The sequence below is a fragment of the Oryzias latipes genome, chromosome 18, assembly GCF_002234675.1.
Source record: "Oryzias latipes chromosome 18, ASM223467v1".
NCBI classification, from domain to species: Eukaryota; Metazoa; Chordata; class Actinopteri; order Beloniformes; family Adrianichthyidae; genus Oryzias; species Oryzias latipes.
The window spans coordinates 11,549,311-11,574,577 of NC_019876.2; the positions used below are offsets into that span (position 1 = coordinate 11,549,311).

General features: G+C 40.1%; 1 protein-coding gene across 4 annotated transcripts in view; it reads right to left on the reverse strand.

Annotated features, from left to right (window-relative positions):
• The window catches only part of adamtsl1 (ADAMTS like 1), a 124,906-nt gene that overhangs the window by 8,219 nt on the left and 91,420 nt on the right, over positions 1-25,267 (reverse strand). For 3 of the 4 annotated variants that reach the window (XM_023965893.1, XM_023965892.1, XM_023965894.1), the window contains 15 exons: positions 24,318-24,363; positions 23,780-24,016; positions 22,211-22,337; positions 18,695-18,769; positions 17,506-17,663; positions 15,677-15,788; positions 14,431-14,569; positions 14,289-14,339; positions 13,978-14,182; positions 13,343-13,490; positions 13,176-13,260; positions 8,185-8,495; positions 5,561-5,690; positions 2,207-2,417; positions 1,953-2,132 (listed from right to left, as the gene is read on the reverse strand). In XM_023965893.1, the coding sequence (XP_023821661.1) occupies positions 1,953-2,132; positions 2,207-2,417; positions 5,561-5,690; positions 8,185-8,495; positions 13,176-13,260; positions 13,343-13,490; positions 13,978-14,182; positions 14,289-14,339; positions 14,431-14,569; positions 15,677-15,788; positions 17,506-17,663; positions 18,695-18,769; positions 22,211-22,337; positions 23,780-24,016; positions 24,318-24,363 (2,215 nt within the window). Of the gene's footprint in view, positions 1-1,952; positions 2,133-2,206; positions 2,418-5,560; positions 5,691-8,184; positions 8,496-13,175; positions 13,261-13,342; positions 13,491-13,977; positions 14,183-14,288; positions 14,340-14,430; positions 14,570-15,676; positions 15,789-17,505; positions 17,664-18,684; positions 18,770-22,210; positions 22,338-23,779; positions 24,017-24,317; positions 24,364-25,267 lie in introns of those variants that run through there. The other variant, XM_023965895.1, reaches the window with a different exon arrangement.

Consider the following 25,267-nt stretch of genomic DNA (forward strand, 5'->3'; position numbering starts at 1 on the left):
AGATGCTGATTCGACAGCATTACTATCGCTCAGGTGTACCTCAGGCTGGTCACAACAAAAGGCTGTTTTTTTTTGGAGGGGTCAGTGATCTTGTGTGACCACCATCTGCCTCAAGCAGTGCAACACATCACTTTGGCATAGAGTTGATCAGGTGTTGGATTTTGGGCTGTGGAACGTTGGTCCACTCCTCTTCCACGGCTGTGCAAAGTGTCTGGATATAGGCAGGAAGTGCAACACGCTGTCGTATCCGCTGATCCAAAGCAACCCAAACGTGTTTGCCGAGTATGCTGACCATGCAATCACTGGGATGTTTCCCAAGATCCTGTTATCATTGTTATCATACTGCAACATGAGGTGATGTTCTTGTATGGCGCAGGAATGAGCCTGAGGACCTCATCACACTATGTGTGCATATGAAAATGTCACCAATAAAATGCACCTGTGTTCTTTGTCCCTAACATACGCCTGCCCTTACCATAAGCCCACCGCCACCATGGGCATCTTAACAACCTGATCAACCCTATGTGAAGGAGATGTGTTGCACAGCATAAAGCAAATGGGGGTGACACCAGATACTGACGGGATATCAGAGTCCCCAGATCCCCCCCAATAAAACAAAATAGCCAGTTTCAGAGTGGTCTTTTATTGTGGCCAGTCTAAGGCACACCAGGGGGGTATTCCAGAAAGCATGCTTAAACTACCCTGACTTTAACCCTGAACTGTCCCTGAAGTCTGCCTGAACTTGCTTACTCTGGGTATATCGGTTCCAAAAGACCGGATATGAGTTAGCATAATTACGCTCGACTTGGTAACCCTGGGTTAATGACTAAATGTTTATAACTAAATGTCAAATTAGTCCAATTCAATTAAATGTTTTCCATAATAGTTTTTTGTACTTCTTGAACTCTCATATGTCTAGGTTAGAGGCTGCCGGTTTTTCTCATTTTTATAACATTTAAATAAATGACACAGTGTGGATTTTTCCAAGCATTTAATTATCATGACTCTGACCGTAGCTTCAGTTTTTATCCCATACTGTTGCACTAGTGGTGTTAAATAAACTCTTCTTCCTCTCCCTCCCTCTCACTCATGGTGCAGAAGAAATTAAACTTAACAGGATAAAATAACTTGGCAAAACACAGTAAAACAGCTAAACAACTAAACACATTTAGACAAAAACTTACACTTAAACCTAAATCCGACAGGCGAATGGTATCCCATAATTCTTTGCGCTGCGGATCTAACAGCAGCACCAAAGTTACACCCACTTAATTTAATTAAGTAAAATGAATGTCTTACGTGTTATTTTTAAGTTGACTGAACTAAGAAAAATGATTTATCTTAACTGAAGCAAATAATTAAGTTAAATCAAAGTAAAAAAGTTTATGTTTCCAACATCCATACATGGTCTTATCACCCTCTCAAGGTGGATTTTCTGAGCTTCTTCATCCACTAAATCATCTTCAAATGGACACGTCATGCTGCTTTACCTCTCTGAAAACAAACTAACCTTCAACTAAACCTGCTCCAGACCAGATAATGTTCAGAGCATGAGCTATGCCATGGGAACTAAGCATTCCCTGAAACATACTTCTATTTTTGGAACTGAAAACTGAGGTTATCCACTTCCTTAGCCTCAAACTTACCGTGGTAACTAGCATATCCTGCTTTTTGGATTACCCCCCTGTGCAATATATAGTTGTTTGCTTAGTATCTTTATATGGCTCACCTGTGAGGTAGGATGGATCTCAGGAGTGCTCACTAATGCAGATTTAGACACATTTGTGAACAATATTTGAGAGAAATGGTTATTTTGTAGAAAATGTTTCTGATCTCTGAGTTCATCTCATGACAAACAGGAGCCAAAACAAAATATATATTCAGATTTTTGTTTGGTGTATTTCTACAAGCTGAACAACAACACTATAGGAAGCAGATCTCAGAAGAACAACCTGAGACCAGTCAGTGGTGATCCATTGAGCTGGACAGTCCTGTTTTTCGCATTGCTGTTGGCTTGGAGGCCTCCTGGAGGGACAGAAGGAGTCGGGCAGCTCCATGACACTGCCGTCCGCCAGCCGCTGTTTGCACAGCACCCGCCTCCTCTGAACCCCACCGGCACAACTCTGAGAGCACTGCAGAGAACACAAGACGGAAAAAAGATGAAACATTTTGAAATACGGGGAACCTCCAACATGAGTCACTCCACCTGTCCCCAGGGGTGCAGGTCCCACAGAGGAGGACAATCAAAGCGATTGCAGGCTTGGACAGGACTGGGCTTGGGGAGGTGACAGTCCCCCTCCCCGAGAATCACCGTGCGGTTGCTGTCGGCAAACGGTCGATGAGTGCACGCCACAGCACGCGTCATCAGACCAACCCCACAGGTTGCAGAGCAGGAGCTCCACTCTCCGGTTTTCCACCTGTGGGAACCAGATGTTTCATTACAAGGCAGGAGGTTTGCTGGTTCAAGTTCCAAGATTAAACCTGGGTGGAGCTGATTCCCAAAAGTTACATTCTTACAGATCGGTAGGAAAAAAAAGGTTTAAGGCCGACTACTATTAATCATAAAGGAACGATTGGGCGGAACAAAGTACGGAAAAGGGAGACTTTAGTTGAGTCAATCTAAAAATTATTGAATGATTGAATAACCCTAAACAGGAGCTGATACATGTTCATCACATTCAGAGAGTTAGGATATGTGAATGAGGGCGTTATGTAGTTGCCAGTGGCAACAGCTCCGGCGTTACAGGGTTAAAACATCTAAGATCCCACTTTGCAGATTTCAAGCGACTACTGTATTCAGTAAAAAGAGGAACATTTTAAAATGGGAGACGTTATTCCTTCCTCCTGAAACCATTCCCTAGTGGCGATTTTTGGAACTGCAACATTAGAGAAAGAACAGCAAACACAATAAACAAACAAGCACAAATGGCAAAGCATGAATGAGCATAAGACTGGTTTCTTCTAAGTTATGGATGAAGATTATTTTTAGAGGGGATTTTTTTGTGATTAGTGGATAATTTCTCTGTTTTACCATCTAATCGTATTGTTGAAAAGCTTGCTTGTTTTTCTTTTAAATGGTGTAATGTAAGAAATCTGCATCTGTGGGAGGAGCAGCAGGTCAGAGTGTGTGCAGCACAAAAAAATGACCACATCTTCTCCACCAACACAAAACTTTTTTTTTTTTGCAGTTATTAACAATTTTATATAAGGAAATATTTTGGCAATGCTTTCATGGACACAGCCCACCTACTGAGCTCTGCTGCACTGCCCCCAAATCCATTCTTTTCTACAAACGTGGCGCCATTAAAAGAGGAACTGAGCTTTCCAGCTATATAAAATTGAGCACATTATTGATTATTTGAATCCCTGCTTTGATTAAATGAAAATGGATTTTGGTTAATTATCTCTAAACAGCACCTCTATGAGGCCTGTCAGACTCTAGGTTTTCCAGTGGACCTCCTCAGAGCTCACAGGTGTACTGAGCAGCTCCCAGTTTAATCACAGAAACGTGTAAGTATGAACAGGGTGTCTTTGATAAATAGAGACCCCCTTTCACGTTATTTCCCCTGCATAAACAAAATCCTCACCGACATATTTACATCCACAGCGGAGATCCCTCCAACATTTGGTTTGACACATTAAGCAATATTTCCAACCTGTTCATATTTACCTAAGGGTTCAGAGACTGGTAAATGAAGCCTGTTCAGGCACAGCTAAATGTTAGGGCTGCTTCCCTCCGGCGGAAATGGCGTCCAAAGAGAGAAGCTGAATATGAGAGAGTGAGGAGGCCTCGGGGAAGTAGCCAAGTGCCAAAGGAAACAAGGCCAGTACAGCACTTGTTGTGCGTGAAAACAGGAGCCGGCCTGGAAAAACAGCCGAGACCGAGCTGGGTTTGCTGACGAGAGCGAGTGGTCGAGCGCTGACAGTGCATGCGGCATAAACCGAAAATATGCGGCCGACCGCACAATCCATGCTAAACAACATCCTGGTTTTTTCCTGTTTAATCTTCCGGAGGATTTTGTCTGCTAAAAGCGCATTCGACTAAAAGTTCTAACAGCAAAGCTTGAAGGTTTACTTTAGTTGAATGACAGTTATTGAAGCCTTAGTTACTTCTGCCCTTACAGGTGTCTACAGGGTGTCTGCGGGTTAAAAATAGGTAAATCTGTATGGGGCTTGCACGAAATTTTAAGATCGTAGCCCGCTCAGTGACGGTGTCCACACTGGACTCTTGCTACCCAATACTAGCGCATGTTTACCACCTACAGTTAGACGAGGCTTAATGAGAAATGTCAAAGCGGTGCAAATCTAGTAAATCTGGCTCCAGACTTTTTCTTTCACAGCTCAATTCCGACATATGAAAGACTTATTGTGATAGAAATCCAGCAGGGCGCACACCGGAATTATTCATTTTTGTTCCATGATCAATGTTCAAACGGTCAGCACTTTCATGCCATCCATTTTCAATACCAAATAGGAGTCCCTGATGGCTCAAAGTTCAACTGGTTTAACTTTCGTACATAAAGCCCAAAAACGGCCTTAAAAACGTGTGTAGCTATACGTGAACGCGAGATTATTGAATTTGAAAGCCCGAAATGAGCATTTACAGACATTTACTTAGACTATTCATTAGAAGTGGTCATCAGAAATAAGGAAATTAGACAATCAGAGCATAGTTTGTGTGGGCATCCAATGCAATCAACGTAAATCAGCTAATTCTGACGCATGTATGTTATTGAATCCAAATTTATGTTCTTGTAAAGCAGGGGTGTCAAACTCATTTTCCCTGAGGGCCACATCAGCATCGTGGCTGTCCTCAAAGGGTCAGATATAACTATACATGTAACTAAATGCAATGAAAAATAAACGTAACTACTCCTGAATGTTAAATAACTCATAACTTTTTTAAGTGACAATTAAAGTTGCATAGAAAACATATGTTTGCTTGTTACTTTAGCATAAATCCTTTTACATTTGATTCTGTCAGGTTAGGTTATATGGACAGTGTTTACGTCCTAATGTATGGTTGCCCAATCCGATATTTCAAGTCCAATTCCCCCTAAATATTAATACATACACACTAATGTTTTTTTTTTTTTTTTTAAGAAATTAAAAACTTTTATGCTCTCGCAGGCCACATAAAATGACATGGAGGACCATATTTGGCCTGCGGGCCTTGAGTTTGACACATGTGTTGTAAAGTGTTGCAAATCAGCACAAAGCTGTGTTAGAATCCCTTTCAGATTATTTTAAAATTACGTTAATTTCGTAAACGGCTGAAGAGTTACGGTAGTCAAAAGAATGTAAATACTGCTACAATGTTAAATAAAGGATTAAGCAGCTGCATGTGTGAAACCTCTTCAGAATAGTTCATATAAGCTTTATTTTTTACATTTGCAAAACTGGATTTTAATTTTTTTTTTTAAATTTCCTTCTTAAATGCAGATTTCTTTCCCCCAAAAGTCAATTCTGACTCATTTGCTTTCCTGCATTCAGGCTTATTGATATTGCATTGATGGGTTTAGGCAGAGATAATAGCCGGGTTGAGGGTCTGCGGCTGTACCTGGGCGGGCAGGGCTGGGTCTGACAGTCCTGTAGGAGCTGTGGGGGCCGGCGGGAGCTCACACAAAGGCTGTGCTCTGCTGGTTCCCGGGTCTGCTTGTTCAGGCAGTTCACCACGGCTTCTTGCACCCCTGGTGATCAACAACACAGACTTTTGAGGAATTACTATTTCTGTCAAGCATGCCCTACTTGCGTGTCCTGATCAAAAGATGTGTGAGGAGAACCCTGGATAGACGCTGGTGCACAGCTGCTGCCGTGACATGAGTAATGCATTCATGACCTCTCTGAATGAGCGTTCTCTCCCAGGGACAAAGACCTGCACCTATATGCAGAGGTATCAAACAAATGAGCTCTTGTGCAGAGATCAGCACAAAGACACAGTCAGGGTTGGATGTGGGGGGCTGGGGGGGGGGGGGGGGGGGGGGTAGGACCTCTGCATATGCAGACAGGGGAGTTCAGGGGAGCCGTCTCCGCCTGGCACAGCTTTCACTGCTACTGTCACGCAGCTTTAATCTGCCCTTCGTGTAAAGCTAATGGAGATAAACAGCAGGAGCAATACTAAACACTGTGGAGTAGCTTGACACAAAAAAAAAACAACCTGAAACCTTTATGTCAGATTCCTTTGAGAAAGTGTCCAAAAAACTATTCATTATAAATGTTTTAATGAAGATTTTGTGATTTAAAAGTCCCACTCCGATCATCTTTTGATCTACTGTAAAATAATTCCCAGTGGTCTTTCAATTATGAAGAGCGAGTCATTTTCTAGGACACAGTTACGGGACTGTCGGCATGCAGTAAGCCTTCCCATCATGCCTTTGTTTACCCTCTCTCCTGCTAGCTTACAGCCCCTCATACCCCAACTTAACATCAGCCGTGGAAAAGAATGGCAGAAAAGACGAGGAAAACAAAGACGTTAATGGATTTAGTTGTCTACAAGCCGATGCATCAGAATGGGGCAGAGCCTTCACATCGTATTTCCTACGTAACAAATACAATATTTTTCAAACTGCATTTTTACGTCTGCTCCTGATTTACAATGATTTGAATAAAGAAATACTCAGAAATGCCATTTTGAGGTTAATGTTCCTAATATATGCACTTCATCATCAAATAGTGCCACATAAACATGTTAAAAACACAAAAAACAGATTTATTTATTTTTTACAGGAGTGGGTCTTTAAATTTCACCTTTTATAGCACAATTTACATTATTACAGTTGTTTTGACATATATATTCAAACTTAACTCTCCATTCTAGCTGAAGTGTAAATATCCAAATTTTATCCTCTTTTTTTCTTCTAACTTTTCTTTTAACAGAATTTAGACTGCTAAGATATTTTAAACTTTTAACCCTGGAGAACATAAGACCTTTAAAAATAATTGGACCATTTTTCCCCCTCCATTTTTTCAGTTTTTGGGTAGCAGCAATTAACAAAAGCCAAAATTTTGAAAGGAAAACAGGAAAATATAAATAATACATAAATTATTAATGCATAAATTATTATCAATAAATAAAGACATTTTTAATAACAAATTACTTATATTAATAAATTAATATAATTTCAAATTCATATAGCAAACATGGATTCATATTTTCTGAAACAACTCTGATTCTTCTAGTATTTTAAATCTTCTTTGTAAATCTTAATAAATTAATATAATTAATTTAAACATAATTTGAATGAAAAAAAAGAAAAAAAACAGCATTCAAATTTGACCTGGTGGGTTCTTCAGAGTTAATTAGAAAAAAAAAACATTTTTTCTATTCTTTTGCTTTGATTTTAAACATATCAATATTTAAAGTGTTTTTTTTTATTTAGTTTCTTACATCTTACATGTTTAGATCATTAGTCAAATAAAAATGATGGCTAAAAAAGGTTGGCATGAAGATACTTTGTCAACTCCCTCAAATATTTTTGTTATCTTTATTTTCCTCAATCCCAAAAAATAATAAATCCCTCTTTAGGTATTTTACTAAACAGGAAGACTTTCAGGAAGTTGCCTGACACATTAAAAATAAAAATGTTTGACATCCACAAAGTAATAAGAAACCTCTACTAGAAGAAAAAACATTTACACAAAATTGATTTTTCAAGTTTGTTGGGTAATCTTTTTTTTTTTTAAAGGACCTTTTACAGGAAAAGTAGGAACTGAACTTTCAGAAAGTGTTCCTCATTTAAGTGCTAAACTATCGGCAGACTCTGTTTTTTATTTTTTTAAACTGCTGAGGCACCTGCACCAATACGACCTTCATGAAGGAGCCATCAGAAAAAGACACTTGCCGCATCCTGAGGAGAAAATCCGGCGAGAGAACAAACAAGCACCTCATTAGGTGGTGGAGTTAGCAGGTCTATTCTTGGCCGCAAACATTAGAGGGAAAATGTGTGAATGAATTAAGTGACAGGAGATGTCTTTGTCATTTCAGATGCCGAACCAATTGTGCTTTTCCAACATCAGGACATCTGTGTAAACCCATCACCCTTGAAAGACGACTGACCCAAAAATCTGGAAAAGCCTAAAAGTGTGAAAGTCTTTGATAAGAGGCCTAAAAGACTTTCCATAACTAGCATTCCCACTCCTGTTTGTGCTACTTTTCCACATTAAAGAGATCAGTTACATCCATACCTCCGCCACAGCTTTCGGAACACTCCGTAAATCCCTCATACTCCCAGTCGTGTAGTTCCTCCTTTTGTGGCGTCCTGTCCCCCCTCTTCTCTTCCTCCTCCTCCTCCTTTTCCTCCTCCTTGCTTTCACCTCCAGGGCAGGGAGTGCGGTAGCAAGGCTGGCTGGAAGTAGGTCTGGTTCCCTCGCATTCGTCATCGGGCAGATCAGCAACAGTCTGGGAGAAGGAGAGCAGCACCTGACACTTGACGGTTCGCTGCTGCGTCCCGGCGCCACAGGTCCGACTGCAGGGCTGCCAGGGACCCGGAATAAAGCTGCAGGGAGTCGACAAGAGGAATGAAGAGATTTATTTAAATGGTCTCATCCCAAAAAAGCCCTAACATCCATCTCTGTCAACTTCAGCTCCAAGTATTTTTCAAATGAAAGTTAAGAAAACTTTTTATTAAATGATCTCAGTCAAAGCCGTGGTCCTCAACACCCAGGTTGCAGACCGGTACCGGTCTGTGAAGAAGGAACTGGGTGCAGACAAGATGGCGCCTAACATCGTCTAGAACTCTAGAAAAACTTGTGTTACGGCTTAAAGCTAAAAAAGAAAAAAAAAACGTAATTGTTAGGGTCGCCAGTTAAAAGAAAGTTTTTTTCAAGCAACATGGGGGGAACTTCTGGTTCCATTCGAGGACTTCCAGTTCTGGACGTTGATGTCTGCAGCCAGGCCCTCTTGTGTCCGTGGGACAGTTGGTACCGGGCCACGGAGAAAAAAATAAAAAAACACACACCTGCAGTTCTTTTCCATTTTATTTATAATCCGATTCTAAAGGATGTTTTATTTTGAAAAACGACTGGATGCTCCACGCCACATCCAACTCATTTTGATGCATGTCAAGTTGCTCAGTCACATGTTGAAAATCCATTCGCTAAATCTTCCACACTACAAGCGATCTATCTACATATGCAGGAGCCAATCTGGTTCTAGGTTAGGATTAGACCTTGTTTTGGTTTTACTTTGTGTTTATTTCTGTTTTATTGAATTGTGGCCTATATATCACAAAAATAAAAGCTACAGGTGTGAGGGGCTCAGGTAGGTTTTTGGGTGACATGAGTTCACACAGTTTTTACTGCTTCATTTTGTTACATTTTGACTATAATATTTTTTGTTGTCATTATTTTCATAACTTCAATAATTTATAATCATCATAAGAGATTTTGAATAGAAAATCCAAGCGCATCATTGCCTCCACCTCTTCAAACGAAGACTCCCAACACATTTTTTATTTTTTTATAGATAAGATAAGATAAAGATACTTTATTGATCCCAGCTAAGGAAATTGGGTTGTTGCAGTGTCAGCGTTAGCCTCAAGATACAAAACACACAAACAATGGGTGACAACAGAGAACAGATCAATCAATCAGAAACAAAAACATCAGTAAAAAAAACAGTTGGTTTGCATGACAGCTCTGGAGAAAAGCAGACAGACCTTAAATGAGTTCATTTATTGCAAATGGATGACGAGTTCTAGAGCCCAATGGAGTGAGGTAGGAAGGATCTCCTGTGGCGGTTGGTGTGACAGCGAGGCTGCCTTAGCCTCTTGGAGAAGATGCTCTGCTGACCGTCAATAACAGGATGGAGAGGATGGATACGAGCTTATTTAAAGTCCTCCTCTCCATCACAGCTTCAACCGTGTCCATTTTACATCCCATTAAGGAGCCAGCTCTTCTAATCAGGGGGGATTTGAAGATGTGATTTTTGTAATACTTAACAATTTGGTCATTTTGTAAAAATATTTTATTCATGTTTTTGCAATGTTTTGTACGGACTGGTTTCCAATTAATGAGAATCTTAGACATTAATGTTCTTGCATGTTCAAAACTGAATAAATAGGTTTCTACGATAGCTTTGCTTTCTCAAAATAAGTTTAACCGTTTAAATCGTTAAACCACAGGAAATATTTGTGGTTTATATTTACTTCGAAAATGTTAGAGGTTGCAAGTAAATAGAACTTTCCCTCTGAGGTTTTCTTTATTAAATGTTAGGGCCAATTAAGGAAGTGTTTTAAAAAAATACTCTTTAATGTATATCTTTAAAAAGGTTTTACTTTATTTTACATCCCAAAGGCACCACTTATACAGCAGCCTTTAACCCACATGCAGCATTCCTCCTGGTTTGACTGCAACATAAAAGCGCCACACTGCTTTATAGGACGCCTCAATAAAAAGCTCATAATTGCAGTAAAGCCTGCTCTTTGTGAGTGCACAGGGGGTACGTGCAAAGCGAAGGGGGCTGCAGTGTCTGCCTCCTTGGCTTCTTGCTCAAAAAGGGTCTTTTTCTTAGTGGCTTTTCATTTATTTCATTTTTTTCTTTTTTTTTTTGCCCTGCTGTGGTCGTTTGTAAAAAAAGATTTTTGCGTTTTATGTAGAGGTTATTTATTTGTAGCTAAAATGGAGCGACAAGCGAGAATTCCAAGCATCTTTGAACTACTCACAGATTCACTGACTCTATAATGAGCAGCAGGTGTCTGGCAAGCAAAAAGGATCAAAATAACCCAGTAATTTCATCATGAAGAATAGCAGCAAGAATATCACGTCATTAGTCCTTGCAGCACAATGTATTTGTGTTTTTATGACATTCCAAATGTCTTTTTTCTTTAAAGGGTCTTTATCATCCCATCAACTTTTTTGAGCTTTTAAGTGTATTATAATGATAATTCCTCAAAAATAAAAAGCCCAAAGCAATATTTTGTTGAATTCCCGCATTCCTAAGCATCTCTCTAAAAACCTGCACCTGCGCCAACAGTCCCGCCCAAAACTCAGAGGAGGTTTTCTAATGAACTACTGTTGCTCTGCAAAAACTTTGTCCTAGAAAACTGTTGTTGTTGTTTTTCCATGTTTGCTGAAAACACAATAATCATAATTACCACTGGGAATGGTTTTACAAAAGATCAAAAGAGTGGGAATTTAAGGAAATATAGCGACCTGAGATCTATGAAAGTCTTAAAAAGGAAATGAATGAAAGGTAACATCAATTCCTAAACATTTGCTTTAGCATAAATCTGCTTAAGTTTTGTGAAAACAGTAAAAGGACATCCATTTCGAGCAGATCTTGCAGAGTCTCCGGTGGGAGGAGCCAGACAAAGTTAGTTACTACGGCCACAAATACAGCCGTCATCATCTCAAATCCCTCTTTGTTGAATTGCATCTGTTTTTTAACGGTGAGGCACATGTGAAAGGAAACAGTGAGGCAGTTTACAGTAATAAATTGTGTTACATAGATGTAGTTCACTGCAACTGGAAAATAGATTCAGTAATACTCTTTTTTTTTTTATTTATTCATGTATATTTGATCACCTGCTCCTTTTGAGAGCTTTGCCCGGGCCTGAAGGCTCAGGGACTCATTGTAATTTGAACAAACAAATGAATCACTGCTTAGTTAGGGCTTTGGAACTGAAACAACAAAGTCAACAAGCGAGACCGCAGAAATGTTTTTCTTCATGCGTGGTTAAAGTACATCTGTCAGTTCAAAAACAACCTCCGCTTTTATTCATGCCAGAAAACAAAATTTGTCTTTTTTTCCCCCCTGATATCCACTAAGGCACCATATTAATCGCGTCAATTAAACCTCCATCACTAAAAGTATTCTATTTACTCGAGTTTTTTCTTTTTCTTTTCGTCGTGGAGCATAAATGGGTCTAAAACTTGGAGCAGCTGCACAGCAAAGACTGTGGGAAGGCTTCACGGTAAAAAAGTCCAACATTAAAAACTCCTTTCTCGTATCCATAACCTGGCCACATGGGGGTGTGCAAATATTTTAGTTGGCTTGTCAAATCATACACTGATATTTATGTATTTCAGAGAAAAGAAACACAGAAAAAAAATCAAATGTTTTGGCATTTGTTTCTCTATCCCTCTTTTCCTCCAACGATAAATTGGATTAACAGATGTTTTGAGCTGGCTAACATGGTTGCTAACACAAGTCATGCATAGCGTCCAAATGTTGTCCACCTTTAGGGGACATGAGCCATTATTACTCAAGTGAAACTTGGTACAAGAACATCTGAGGTTTGTAGAGGAAATGCTGTAAAGCAGAAAAGGAACTGTTAGCATAAAGTATGTTTTTCTTCTTTACTTTTATATTACCCTTTTAACATAAAAATGTGAATGCGATTCACAACAAATTTGTGTCCTACTCTGTTTTGACTCACGTCAATCTTGCATCCTCTACCTTTGTTTTGATGAGTATCAGATTCGCCGCTCTTCCAGACATGCTGGTTTTCCAAAAACACGTTTATAAATTTGACACTCTTGCCGCGTGTGGGAGGAGCTACTGTCCAAAGTTTTTAGCCACATCGTTCCATGGGAGCTTTGACTATAAATCTATTTACAATGCATGGAAGACATGGATGATAACTTGATGTCCTGCATGAGTCCAAGGAGGGAAAAAAATCCAAATAAGAATAAAATTAGAGGAGCATTTACTTATGATCTTGATAGAAAGAAGACAAATTTAAGTTCAAGAGGACCACACCACGAGACCTCTGATCGCGTCTATACATTGACCTAACATTAAAACCGGTCACCCCTGCCACTCGAATCGTGTTAAGTGTGAACGTGGCTTGAGAACACCTGTGATAAACCAAAAATCACCACAAAAAAAAAAAAAAGATTCATATCCGAAAAATATCCAAAAAGTGTTCATTTTGATGTCGCTTTAAAGCAAATGGCTGCAGACAGCAATGATCCACTGCCTTAAAACTTCACCTCCATGTTATCCTGTCTGTGCAAGTGCTTCTTGAAACACTATACTGGGAATTGACATTTGCTTCCTAACCCCACCCGGAGGAGTGGTTGTATTTCTGCCAAGTGAGGCTTTTATTGTTTACATGTTTCTTCTATGTTCACCACAGAGCAGCTCTGAACTTCTAGTTTGGGGAAATCTGAGCAGTAATGCTTGAATTGTTGTGAATTCACGAGACATTGTGGATCGCACGATATGTACTCACGTTGGCTCCTCGCTCGCGGTCACCACCTCCTCCAGCTCTATTGCCTGCTTGTGCCATGCAGGTTTGGCCTCAACAGGAAGCGTATCTGAAGCCAAACGCGCAAACAGCGTGAACATATAGTGGGAGTGTTTCTGAATGGATGACAAGATGCCCCCCCCCACACCTACCTATAGACTTGTAGCAGGGCACTGTGACCAGACAGTCCTCCTTGATGTGGGGTTTGGTGGTGGGGTTGCATCCTCCAGCATGGACGCCGCGGTGATCGATGCATAAAACGACTCTGTAGCGCAGGCCCTGTCCGCACGTCACTGTGCACTGATGGTGACAAACAATGATGTACCTTAACTGACCTCTGGGGGTCTATTTTCACACATCACTTCAGCTACATATGTTACTATGAGTTAACACGTCTTAGCCTGTGTATCAAGGGAGGTAAAGAACAAGGGAGCTTTAATAAACCCCATTAACTCCCTCCTCAGGAGAACAAGTTTGCATATTTTTAGCCAAAACAAACATTTTAAAGAGAGAGGAAGAATGTGCAAAGCAAACAGCACCCCAGGTTTTCAGGGCGTCACAAATCTGATTCCCTGGGGTTTGGCTTGGCGTGCCCTTGTTCAGGTGAAAATCCTTCAGTAGAGAAGCAGGTTTGGACACTTACACAAAGGTGGGTGGAATGGTAGAATTCAACTTCGTTAAAAAAGCAGATTAGTTGTTAAATGAGGTAGCACAATCCAGAGACTCTACCAGCCATTAGGTTTATGGAAAGAACCACTTCTATACATCAGGTGCCAAAAAAACTTACAGGTGACCACTCTTGGGCAGTCCATGAGGGGCAATCAAACGTGTTGCATGGCTGCAGGATAGACGTCTTGGAGGAGTAGAGGCATTTCCACTCCTCTGTGAGGGTGATGGTTCCCTGCATGTCTTCCTCTACACATGATACTGAACGACTCTGGATCCCCCCACCGCAAGACATGGAGCAGGCTGTCCAGGGGCTACTCTCCCATCTAATACAAGACGATTACAGGAGGCACACCATGAAGATAAGACAGAAACTGTACCGTAGGTTTTATTTATTGCCACTCTTTTGTCTCAGAGATGTGAAGTACATACCGAGGGAGAGGGTGGTAGAGATCGTATGGCATGATTTCTTTGTAGCCATCGCTAAAAGAGGATTTAAAATAACCAGTTACACTTTGGCGAAATTGTTGAAATTAAGAAACGGTTCCTGTTAAAAAATGTTTTTGAGGCCAACCTGTCCAGGCAGGGCTCCATGTTGCATTCTTGTAACTTGGGTTTAGGCTTAACATTTTCAGGGTAGTAAAGGCAATACTGGTCGACAACCACACGGCCACTTCTGAGATCAAAGCACTCCGCAGATGTCAGCTGGTAGCCTACAACAAAATGAAATATCTGTAAGTTGGTGTTTTACAACATCACTAAATTTGTTGGCAATTTTTTTTAAATATAAAAAGCCTTTACTACTTTTTTTGTTTAACCTTACTAGTGCCAAATTACTCCCCTAATCAGGTAAAGCCTTAGTCTCATGCACCCATGCGGGGGTTGTTAACCCGGACAGGGGCTGCAGGTTTTTGGATTGTCCGGACCAGCGTCTGCATCTCAAGGTGTGTCTTGCTGTTCCCTTGAGGCTCGTACGGCCACCTCAAGGGACAACATGAAAATGGAACGTACGATTGAAATACGTGTGGTACGTGTATCCTAAAGTGTCTGTAAGGCTAATGTAAGATACACGGACATATCACATACGGTGCTGCTATCGTATGTTGACCTTACGCCCCACGCTAGTCGATCATAAGGTTAGTACGGGGTGTGCAGACGATACACAATCACCCAAAGGACACCTGTGTAAACTACAATCTGATTGTCTGATTTAATCATTACAAACATGGCCATTTACAGCGCAGCAGGCATTTACAGGCTCTTTGTGTGGTATGCAGTATTGAGGGAGAAGACGAAAGAACAATTTCTATAACAAATCTGCATCTAACCTACATCCTTAATTGCCCCTCACTTACCACACCTTTTGTGTCACATAAAAAGTCGTATTGACATATTGCCCAACATTTTTGCTCTACGGGTTCACCAAGTGGTCTACAGGTTTGCGCATTTTTCGCCAACAGACAACCCAAATCCACAGGTAAGGGCAGTTGTGACTAAAGCTTAAGCTAGTGTTTTTTGTTAAGATAAGAGTGAACTGTTAACACAAAGGCAGCATTTACTGAACAGTGACATGAAACTTGTTTTTCTTTAATCTACTGTTAGTAAGTCTCCAGAACTGTGGCCCTGATTTGTTTCTTAGCTGATAGGACTTGGGTTTTCAGCAGCCGTGTCTCGTTGATATCTGTCTACTTCTTTTAGACAACTGTTATTAAGTCCTTTTGATCCAGTCTGTTTAGACATTAAGGAACAGGGAACTAGTGCATTAAGCAAAAAAGGTCTGATGAACTTCATCGTTAAAACGTTTTTTTTTAACTCCTTACCTCCTCCACATGTGACAGAACAAGGAAAGAAGTCCGTTTCTCTCCAGCGGTGGATAATTGGCTGATAGTAGATGTACTGAACAACACTGTCTGCTCCATTGGATAACTGCACCTATTAAAATAAAAAGGCATAGTAAAAATATGACAATTTTTACAATAAAACAATAGGTCAAGTTAAAATAGCAATTTGAAACATGTGTGACATTGAATTTGTCAAACTCTACTATATGGCTCAAAAGCAAAAATTTCTAGCTAATTAATCGTCCTTTTAGCTTTGAACCGATGATCTTAAAGGGTAGAAGTGCAATTTTTAACAGAGACAATGTTGGAGACAAAATGTTAATATATATGAATACAATATTTTTTTCAGCTAAACCTGAAAAGAAAAAGCGGCTAGCAAGTCGTTTAGCATGACTTAGCATCAGTAATCGTTTTACAACACACATTTTTATACACAAAAGCATTTCACTCTTGTTTTATTTTATGACTACCTTTCCTTTTGAAATTTGATTTGTTTTCCTAAATTTTGCTTAGCGCTAATTTTTTTGTCCTTTAGAAGTATTTAAAAAAGGTACTCTGTACATTTAGAAAAATACTTTAACACACATTCCTTCAAATGAATGTAGCCATTATATTGCATAATAAAACGTGCCTTTTTTTTTTAAAGCTTTTTGGGTTCGAATTTTTGACTTAGACCTCTTTGATTCCACAAATGTGTTCTGCATTATCTATTCCTGGCATATTTCCAGCTGCAGCCTTTTATGATTAAATTAATTTAGTATATGAATAAAGCACTCTAAAGTTATGTGATATATAGATCCATCAAGCAGAGTTAAGGAGACACATTTTCAAGCCAAAACAACTACTGGGTTTGAAGCCATTTGTGATAAAATCAAATTCACGACACATCGCTTCAACACATGTTGTCCCTTGAGCAGGAAAACTAAACATAATACATGTTTGAATTTCACATTTAAGTGGCTCACACACACTCTGATATCTTCGAATCTAAACGTATGAAACCAGATCTGCTGTGCACTCTGCTTCACACAGAGCGGTTCAGTTAAACTTTACATCTAAACGCGTTATCTGAGCTTGGTTTGGACAAGCATTACAATTTTAAGTAATGAGATTTCAGAAGGAATCTGCGGAAACGGTCGGTTGTTCTGCAGCTAACTAAGTTGTATGCGCTGTCTGAGATGACATTACATCAAGTAGAAAACAAAAACTGAATTTTGGTGAATTTGACTATAGACAATAGTTGACAGGAAAGTGAAGAGGGTTTTGTTTAATAGTAGATTCCACTCAGAATTGTGATTCAGTCCAGTATTTACTCTCACTTGTGGCTCCACCTAATCTGACACACCATATAGGTAGTAAAGGTGGTAACGCCTTCTGTCTGGACTTGGCAACAAAGTGCAAACACCAATATGACTTAAAAATGGACTAAAACATCACACAATTAGAAATGTTATATGTTTTTATGGTTGTGTGCATCTTGTTCAGCCATGATGGAAGTGTAAGTCAAGACTTATGTTGATTTACACTATTAAATCAGTTGCAGTTGTTCAAAAAACCAGAAATTCCTCTTTTCCACAGTCACATAAATGCAGCATCAGTATAGGTAAATTCACAGATTTTTTTAAAATTGGCCTTAGAATCCGGTATGGCCTATAGAGCTGCAGCTAGTGAGCCATACAAACATATACCAAGCATTGGACTGTTTTTTGCATATATCCATAAAAAAAGACTTTTAAGGCAAGGCATTATTATGAATGAAAACACCCCACTCTTTTCAGCAATGAGTGCCCAGAGGATTGACTTCTTACTTTTACTGTAAAATCAGCTCCAAGTGGACCAGTCATTCTCAAGATCTCTTTATCCGAAAACCTCTGGTAGTCCAAGGTGGTGTTGTCCAGGAAGAACTGCCCCGATTTGTCCAGCATTAGTTCACTTGTTGCCCCCAGTAGAGTCTTACTCTCCAAATCTAAAGAAATGAAATAAAGCAATTGTGTACGGTCACCAATTTCTCCAAAACTCTCCATAAAACGTTGTTCAATTTTTACTAAATCCTTTACATTTCATCACAGAATGGTCCCTAAACCGTGTGTGTGTGTGTGTGTGTGTGTGTGTAGGTGAAGCTGCCTACAGTTATCATCGGCCGCACACAGACCTCCGGCTTTAAGACAGCTCCAGTTACACACACAAGGAGTGCTGTCTGGCTTTTGTGTTAGTGAATCGCTTTATCACTGTCAGGAAGCTCAGGAGCAGATCTCGGGGAGCAGGCCTGCGGTCCCTTGAGCCTACTCCCACTCTTGTTTGACCTGACCTCACCTCCTGACATGAACCCTAATAAGGTCTCCTGCCCTTCCCAGCGTGACTATTTCAAGGAAAACAAACGGAGAAGAAAACGGCAGCAGCCAACATTTGCAGTCAGACGGTTTAAATTCAGCAAAAAAAAGAGGGAAGTATTTAATAATTTAGTTAACTGTAATTCAAAAACACAGGAGCGAGGAATCTGCTCAGAGATAAAACCATTTGTTATCTCCTCCATCCTGTGGGGAGTTGGGATGACGGCACCTTGACGTCAGGGATATTTGTAGAAACCTTTGCTCCCTCTTTGAGCCAAACGGAGCAAGTGAATGGAAAAAACACATCCTTCTCCTTATTTTTCTCTTCTTTGAGACCAATGCCAAAAAATATTTTATCCTAAAATCAAGAGTAATTGGTTATTTACAGATCAGTATTAATGTGAGCTATATATTACAGAAGTCTGGTATGAAAATCTCATTAAACATTTTTTTTTATGTGCATACAAAATCATATTTGAAAAATTGCACTTGAAAGTCATTAAATCAAAGTACAGTCCAAAGAAAAGTCAGTTCTATGTTACACGTTCTTGTGTTGTGTTCAGCGTGCTTGACTTTGCAAAGAAAGAAAAAAGACAACTTAAACACCTCTAACAAATGAAATGAACTGATTTGCATCAAAGGGCACCCTGGACCTACCAGGACTTACACAAGTGATCCGGGCCTTTCAGGACCAGGCGAACGTGTCGACTTTTGAAGGGAATGTTGACCACTGTGTCCTCGGCTGAAGGAAGACAGACAAAGGCAACATCAAAGGGTGACTCAACTCAGCTCGAAAGTTGACAGTAAAAAAAAAGTACACATCAAATGGAATCAAAACAGCCATTATATTAATAGCGAGGACTGCAGCTGGCTCCAGTTCACTCTTTCAAAAGGTGAATACTTGGATGTTAACACACAGCAGATGCACCGCAGTGTGGGGTGAAGTGGTGGCACACACCTGTGACACCCAAATGGCTGTACTGGTCATTTTAATGACAACTATAGTGATAAATAACACTTGAAAAAAAAACTTGAGATAATGTTAAATAGTGCAATTATTTAAAAAAACCAGAGGTGAACATTTTCTGATTGAAGTGCAACACGGGAAAGGCTGCAAGATGGGCTATAATGTGAGTATTCAGGGGCCAATAGCACCACATCTGAACAGCTATTAAGATTATTTTATTTCTTTGTCATTCCAACTATTGAAGTCCCATTTATACCAACTGTATTTGACATCCTACCCCAAAATTACTGTAGCTTGTGTGAAATCTATTTCATAAACAGCCTCACACTGAATGTTGACAACAATGACAGCATCTCTGCACTATATGCACGGCTGACCTGCACCCACACAGTGCCTAACCTTCTGTTTCCACAAACGAGTGCCACTCTTTTAAACGCATGGAGGTAGTAGGTGCCCACATTGAATGGATGAAAAAAAGATTAAACCTCGAAGGTGTTTAAATAAGCAGGATGATTTTTTTGAATGTCTAAATATCTATCCATCCATTTTCAAGACCTGCTTAACCTCTTACGGGGTTGCTGGAGCCTATCCCAGCTACTGCTGGGCAAAGGCAGGGTACACCCTGAACAAGTCGCCAGTCTGTTGCAGGGCCACACACTAACACACACACACACACACACACACCAACACACACTAACATTCACACCTAAGGAAGTATCAAGAGATACCAATGCACCTATGAAGCATGGACTGTGGGAGGAAGGATAAGCATTAATTCAAAGATGGTGAGTGGGAATTTAAGATAAATAACAAGGTCCGTCTTTTTAAAGATTTGTTCTACTAAGACAGTAAAAACTTTGGGGTCAAATTCTTTCATAATGATCTAAAAATGTACAATTCATTGAAATTATTAGGGGTTTTCCCTGAGTGAGCTGCTAGTATCCTCAAGGAATCCTCAACTTGTCTGTTAGACCCAATTCCCACTAGGCTTTTTAAAGAAACTTTTCCCCTAATTAATGATTCCATATTAACAATGATAAATACCTCTCTGGAAACGGGTTACGTGCCACAGTCTTTTAAATATGCAGTTTTTAAACCTCTTCTGAAAAAGCCCAGTTGCCCCTACAGGACAACTGCCTCTTTGAAGACTTTCAGTCAGGGTTTAGACCCCACCACAGTACGGAAACTGCTCTAGTTAGAGTCACTAATGACTTGTTATTGGCATCAGAAAAGGGACTACTTTCTATTCTGGTCCTGTTAGACCTCAGTGCAGCCTTTGACACTATCAACCACGGTATTTTACTCCATAGATTAGAGCAGGACATAGGGATCAGAGGATCTGCTCTCCAGTGGTTTAAATCCTATCTGTCCGATAGATATCAGTTCGTTAACGTAAATGGACATTCCTCTCAGTGCACTCGTGTTAACTGTGGAGTTCCACAGGGCTCAGTTTTAGGACCCATCCTGTTTACGCTTTATATGCTACCCTTAGGAAACATAATCAGGAAACACAGCATTCATTTTCATTGTTATGCCGACGATACGCAGTTGTATTTATTCATGAAACCTGACCAGAATGACGATATAGAGAATCTGAATGCTTGCATCAGAGACATCAAGACCTGGATGACAATTAATTACCTCCTCTTGAACCCAGAAAAAACTGAGTTCATTATACTTGGTCCTAAAAACCTCAGAGATACTCTGTCTGCTCAGATAGTCTCCCTGGATGGCATAAGTATAGTCCCCAATTCCACAGTTAGAAACCTTGGGGTTTTACTTGACCAGGATTTATCATTTAAGGCTCACATATCTCTGGCGTGCAGAACTGCCTTTTTTCACCTGCGGAATATTGCTAAGATCAGAAATATACTTTCTAAGAGTGATGCTGAAAAACTCATCCATGCATTTGTTACGTCGAGGCTGGATTACTGTAACTCCTTGTTAGCAGCGTGTCCTAAGAGTTCCTTAAGAAGTCTCCAGCTTGTTCAGAACGCAGCAGCTAGATTGTTAGCAGGAACTAACAGAATAGAACACATCACTCTTGTGTTAGTTTCGCTCCATTGGCACCCAGTTGATTCTAGAATCAAGTTCAAGATTTTCCTGTTAACCTATAAAGCCTTACATGGAATGGCCCCGTCCTATATTAAGGACCTCATAGTCCCTTACCATCCAATAAGAACACTTCGCTCGCAAAATGCAGGACTGCTTGTGGTTCCTAGAATTAGTAAAAGTACGGTTGGAGGTAGAGCGTTAAGCCACCAAGCCCCTGTTTTATGGAATAAGCTCCCAGCTTATGTAAGAGAGGCCGATTCAGTTTCTACATTCAAAGTTAGACTGAAAACATTCCTCTTTGGACAGGCTTATTATCAGACTAGTTAGTATTCAGAGATTATTTAACTTAATGTTAATATGTTTAAATTAAACTTAATAACAATAACTATTTGTTTTAAAAGGCTGCTAGAAGTTGAAGCTGGGGTAACTATGGTGCACTGGGGTTCTGTCCTCTTTTCTCGTCTACTTCTACCCTCCTTTTCTCTATTCTTGATTATTATTCATCATTTAGTTCCCTCTGTTTTGTGCACTGCGATTCATGTACTCTCCCTCTTTCCCTCTCCACTCCTGGGGAGTGGGAGTGCTTCCAGATTCCAGTTGGCTTATCCGTGCTCTTGTTCCTGACCGTGTACCTCGTCTCTGGGTCGTCTCTGCTCCTGCTCCTACACCTGGCTGTGGATCCTGTCTACGGCTCGATTCGTGCCCCCGGCCGTCCCCCCCAACTTTGGCTGGACGAAGCTCGTCTGCTGGACATTAAATGTGTAGTTGTAGATTTAGATAAGTTAATTCTTCTCTAAGAGTTCTGGTAAATCGCCTGTCCGTCCTGGGGGAGGATCCCTCCTTCATGTGGGCACCCCTGAGGTTTCCTCGTTTTTTCCGGAATCTGTTTTTTTTAAGAGTTTTTCCTTACAGCGAAGGGGGGTCTAAGGGCAGGGATGCCAGCATAGCTTAGTCAGTTTGTTAGTTCATTTTAGTATTTTACTATTGAACTCTTTGTATTCATGATCCTTTTGATTTCATGTTTTACTTCGAAGTCCATCGAGACGACTGTTGTTGTGATTTTGGGCTATACAAATAAAAGTGAATTGAATTGAATTGAATAGTAAAATAGTGGGTATCACGCCATTTAGTTATAACAAAAATAGAGCAAAGAGATTTTACTTTTTCCAGAAGCATGCTGGGATTTGTAGTGCCCTCGCACAAGCCTGCATGATGTGCCGTCCCCGTTGCAGATGCCACAGTTGTCCTCCTTGGCTGTGCTCCCCAGCTCATGATCACAGCCTACAATCTGTAAGAAACAGTGGTTAGATGAATGGAAATCACCTGCAAAATATGTTCTATTCAGCGAGGTACAACTGAAATCACTGAGAATTTTCAGAGTTGTACAATAAAATGTTTGGACATGTACTTTGGTAAAGTGTTTTTCTTTTTTTGACACTCCATGGATAAACGTCCGTTTCAGTGGAATTCAAACTGATTTTTTTATTGTCATATGATAGATGGACATGGTCTTAGTTTCTGCCAGTGGGACAGAGGTTAACACCATGTTGTGATTTTGTTTCTTAAGTGCGGGCTCTTAAATACATGGACCAAAACACACGCGCTGCCTGGGGAAGTAACTCCACTCAACCACAAAAGATGTGCATTGTAAACCACTTCCTGCACATTCAGTCAAAACCACATCCCCAAATTTATTCTCGTTGGGTTTTATTTCTAAAGCAAATGCAAGGAGGTAGTCGGGCTTTCTGTGTGCTAGTCCTCATGGATTTACATACTTTGTATGTTTTTCTAAACTTGTAAACAGGTGTAAAGCTATAGACAGACAGATAAAGATAGGAATAGAGACAGAGAGACAGAGAGACAGAGAGACAGAGAGACAGAGACACAGACAGACAGACAGACAGACAGACAGACAGACAGACAGACAGACAGACAGACAGACAGACAGACAGACAGACAGACAGACAGACAGACAGATAGATAGATAGATAGATAGATAGATAGATAGATAGATAGATAGATAGATAGATAGATAGATAGATAGATAGATAGATAGATAGATAGATAGATAGATAGATAGATAGATAGATAGATAGATAGATAGATAGATAGATAGATGACAAGCTTCTTCAGCTACAATAGGTTGTCCATTATTATTATTATTATTATTATTATTATTATTATTATTATCAAGTTATACATTTCAGACAGAACCCCTAATCAGCATACTACCACCCCCGTGTTTAACTGTTGGAAGGATGTGCTTCTTATGAAGTACCATTTTGGTTTTACTCCATATGTAACAGGATTCATGCAGATCAAATAGGTCAACTTTGTTTTATCTGTCAAAAAGGTATTTGCTCAAAATAAAACTGTGTTTTAAAAATAAGGTCATTTAAAGCCTTTTTTGTTTTTCCAATTGAATCAAGACTTTTAAAGGACCAGTGATGAGGGATAGTTGAAATTTTAGCTTTTGTGGTCAGCTGGTTGTTCTTGTGAAGCCCCAAAGTGGTTCTAAAACCCTTTCTAGAAATGCTTTTGGTTATTAAATCACTTTTTTTCTGATTGTTTAAATTAGTACAATCACAAATCTTTTCTTCGTCCCAAAGTTTTGAGTCCAATGAGATGTGCTTTAGGCTCTCAAAGAAAGAGAATAAGGACCAATTCAAATAAACTAATTAGAGTTCTTGCTGACCAAAAGCAAAAGTGGTCCAAGGCACTTTGTCCCACCTGGCAGACTCCACTGATACACATGTCCAGAGACTCTGTGTAACAGCGTGTTCCGTCTAGTACTTTGGGCGCCAACTCCACCATGTGGCCCGAGGCCTTGGCTCTGCACTTCAGTGAGCACGGGTTGTCCGGATCGTTGTACACAGGCAGCCACTCGTGGAACTGACCCTGGTATGGAACGTCCGCATGAGCTGAGCACTGCTGGGATCGGAAGTCACCGGCATCCGGAGGACAGTCCTGTGGCAAGCCATAGAAGAAATAATTCAGATTTTCTTGTTTGAAGAAGAGGAAGAATGTAAATGAAAATCACATTGGTGGCCAAGGCTATGATAGCTGCATGTAATTACCAGATTAAACAAAAACAGCTTCTCATTTTCTCTCCTTCACTGGATCCCAGATCACCGCTTGAGCGCAGAGCTTAGTATTGTTTTGAGTATTTCGATGCTCTATCCTTTTTCCCCCAGTTCTCTTTTCAGTCAAAATCCACTTGAAAGCTCAATTGACATCCATTACATAAAGATGAGTTTGCTGAACTTACCACATTACTGCATGTGCGATATTTGATATTCTGCCCCTCGCAGGTCCTGCAGAGGACAAAAACCAACATGTGGCTGAACTGGCTTTAGGAGAGAATGATAAAACAAACCAAAATGCTCCCCCAATCACCTCTGCCCGAGGCAACTGGCATTTTATCCACCGACTCCTGTTACCTTTTCTCATTGTTGAGCGGCGAAAGGGTCCACTGCGATCATTTAGCAACTCGAGACATGAGCCAGTGGTGCATTTGCAAAAATTTTAAAAGTATAACTAACTGAATTTTGATGTTATTTTTTGGTGTCAGGATGCAGAAACAACAAACCAAACGCAGAAGTGAGAACTTATTGAATTTTATTGTGGAATTAACCCATAAAGAAAACATACAAAGCATGAATATTTGTATTTCAAATAAAAAGAGTTTTGCTGCTTAAAGTTGCAAAGCCCCGAAAGACGTAGAGATCAACTTGTATTAGAAGCAGCTCAACTTTAGGATCCTGGATTCTTCAGGTATGTAAGACACAAGATGTCCTCAGTGAAGTTCAAAGTCAGTGAGAACATCCTTCATATGCTACAACTTTAACATTTTAGAAAGGCATTTTCAATGGGGCTAGCAGAATATATTACTCTGGTGAAACTTAGTTCAATTCTGAAATGTAAAAGGGCCTTTATCGTGCTTTTCTTAAGTCTTTTAGAGTAAACTATATCAATATATATGATAATATATTTCCGTTAGCACACTAAAGCACATTTTTTAATTAAATATTAGTTATTTTCACAGTTCGTTTTCCAACCCGCAGTAAGACAACTCGATCTCTGAGGCTCCGCCTTTCTCTCCTCGTGGGTGCCGTCCATTTCATGGCGACCTAGAGTTGTCCTCGGCAGCGTGTCTTTTACCCACAAAAACTAACAACATCCGACCTTTTGCAAAGATGGATGTGCATATTTTGCGTA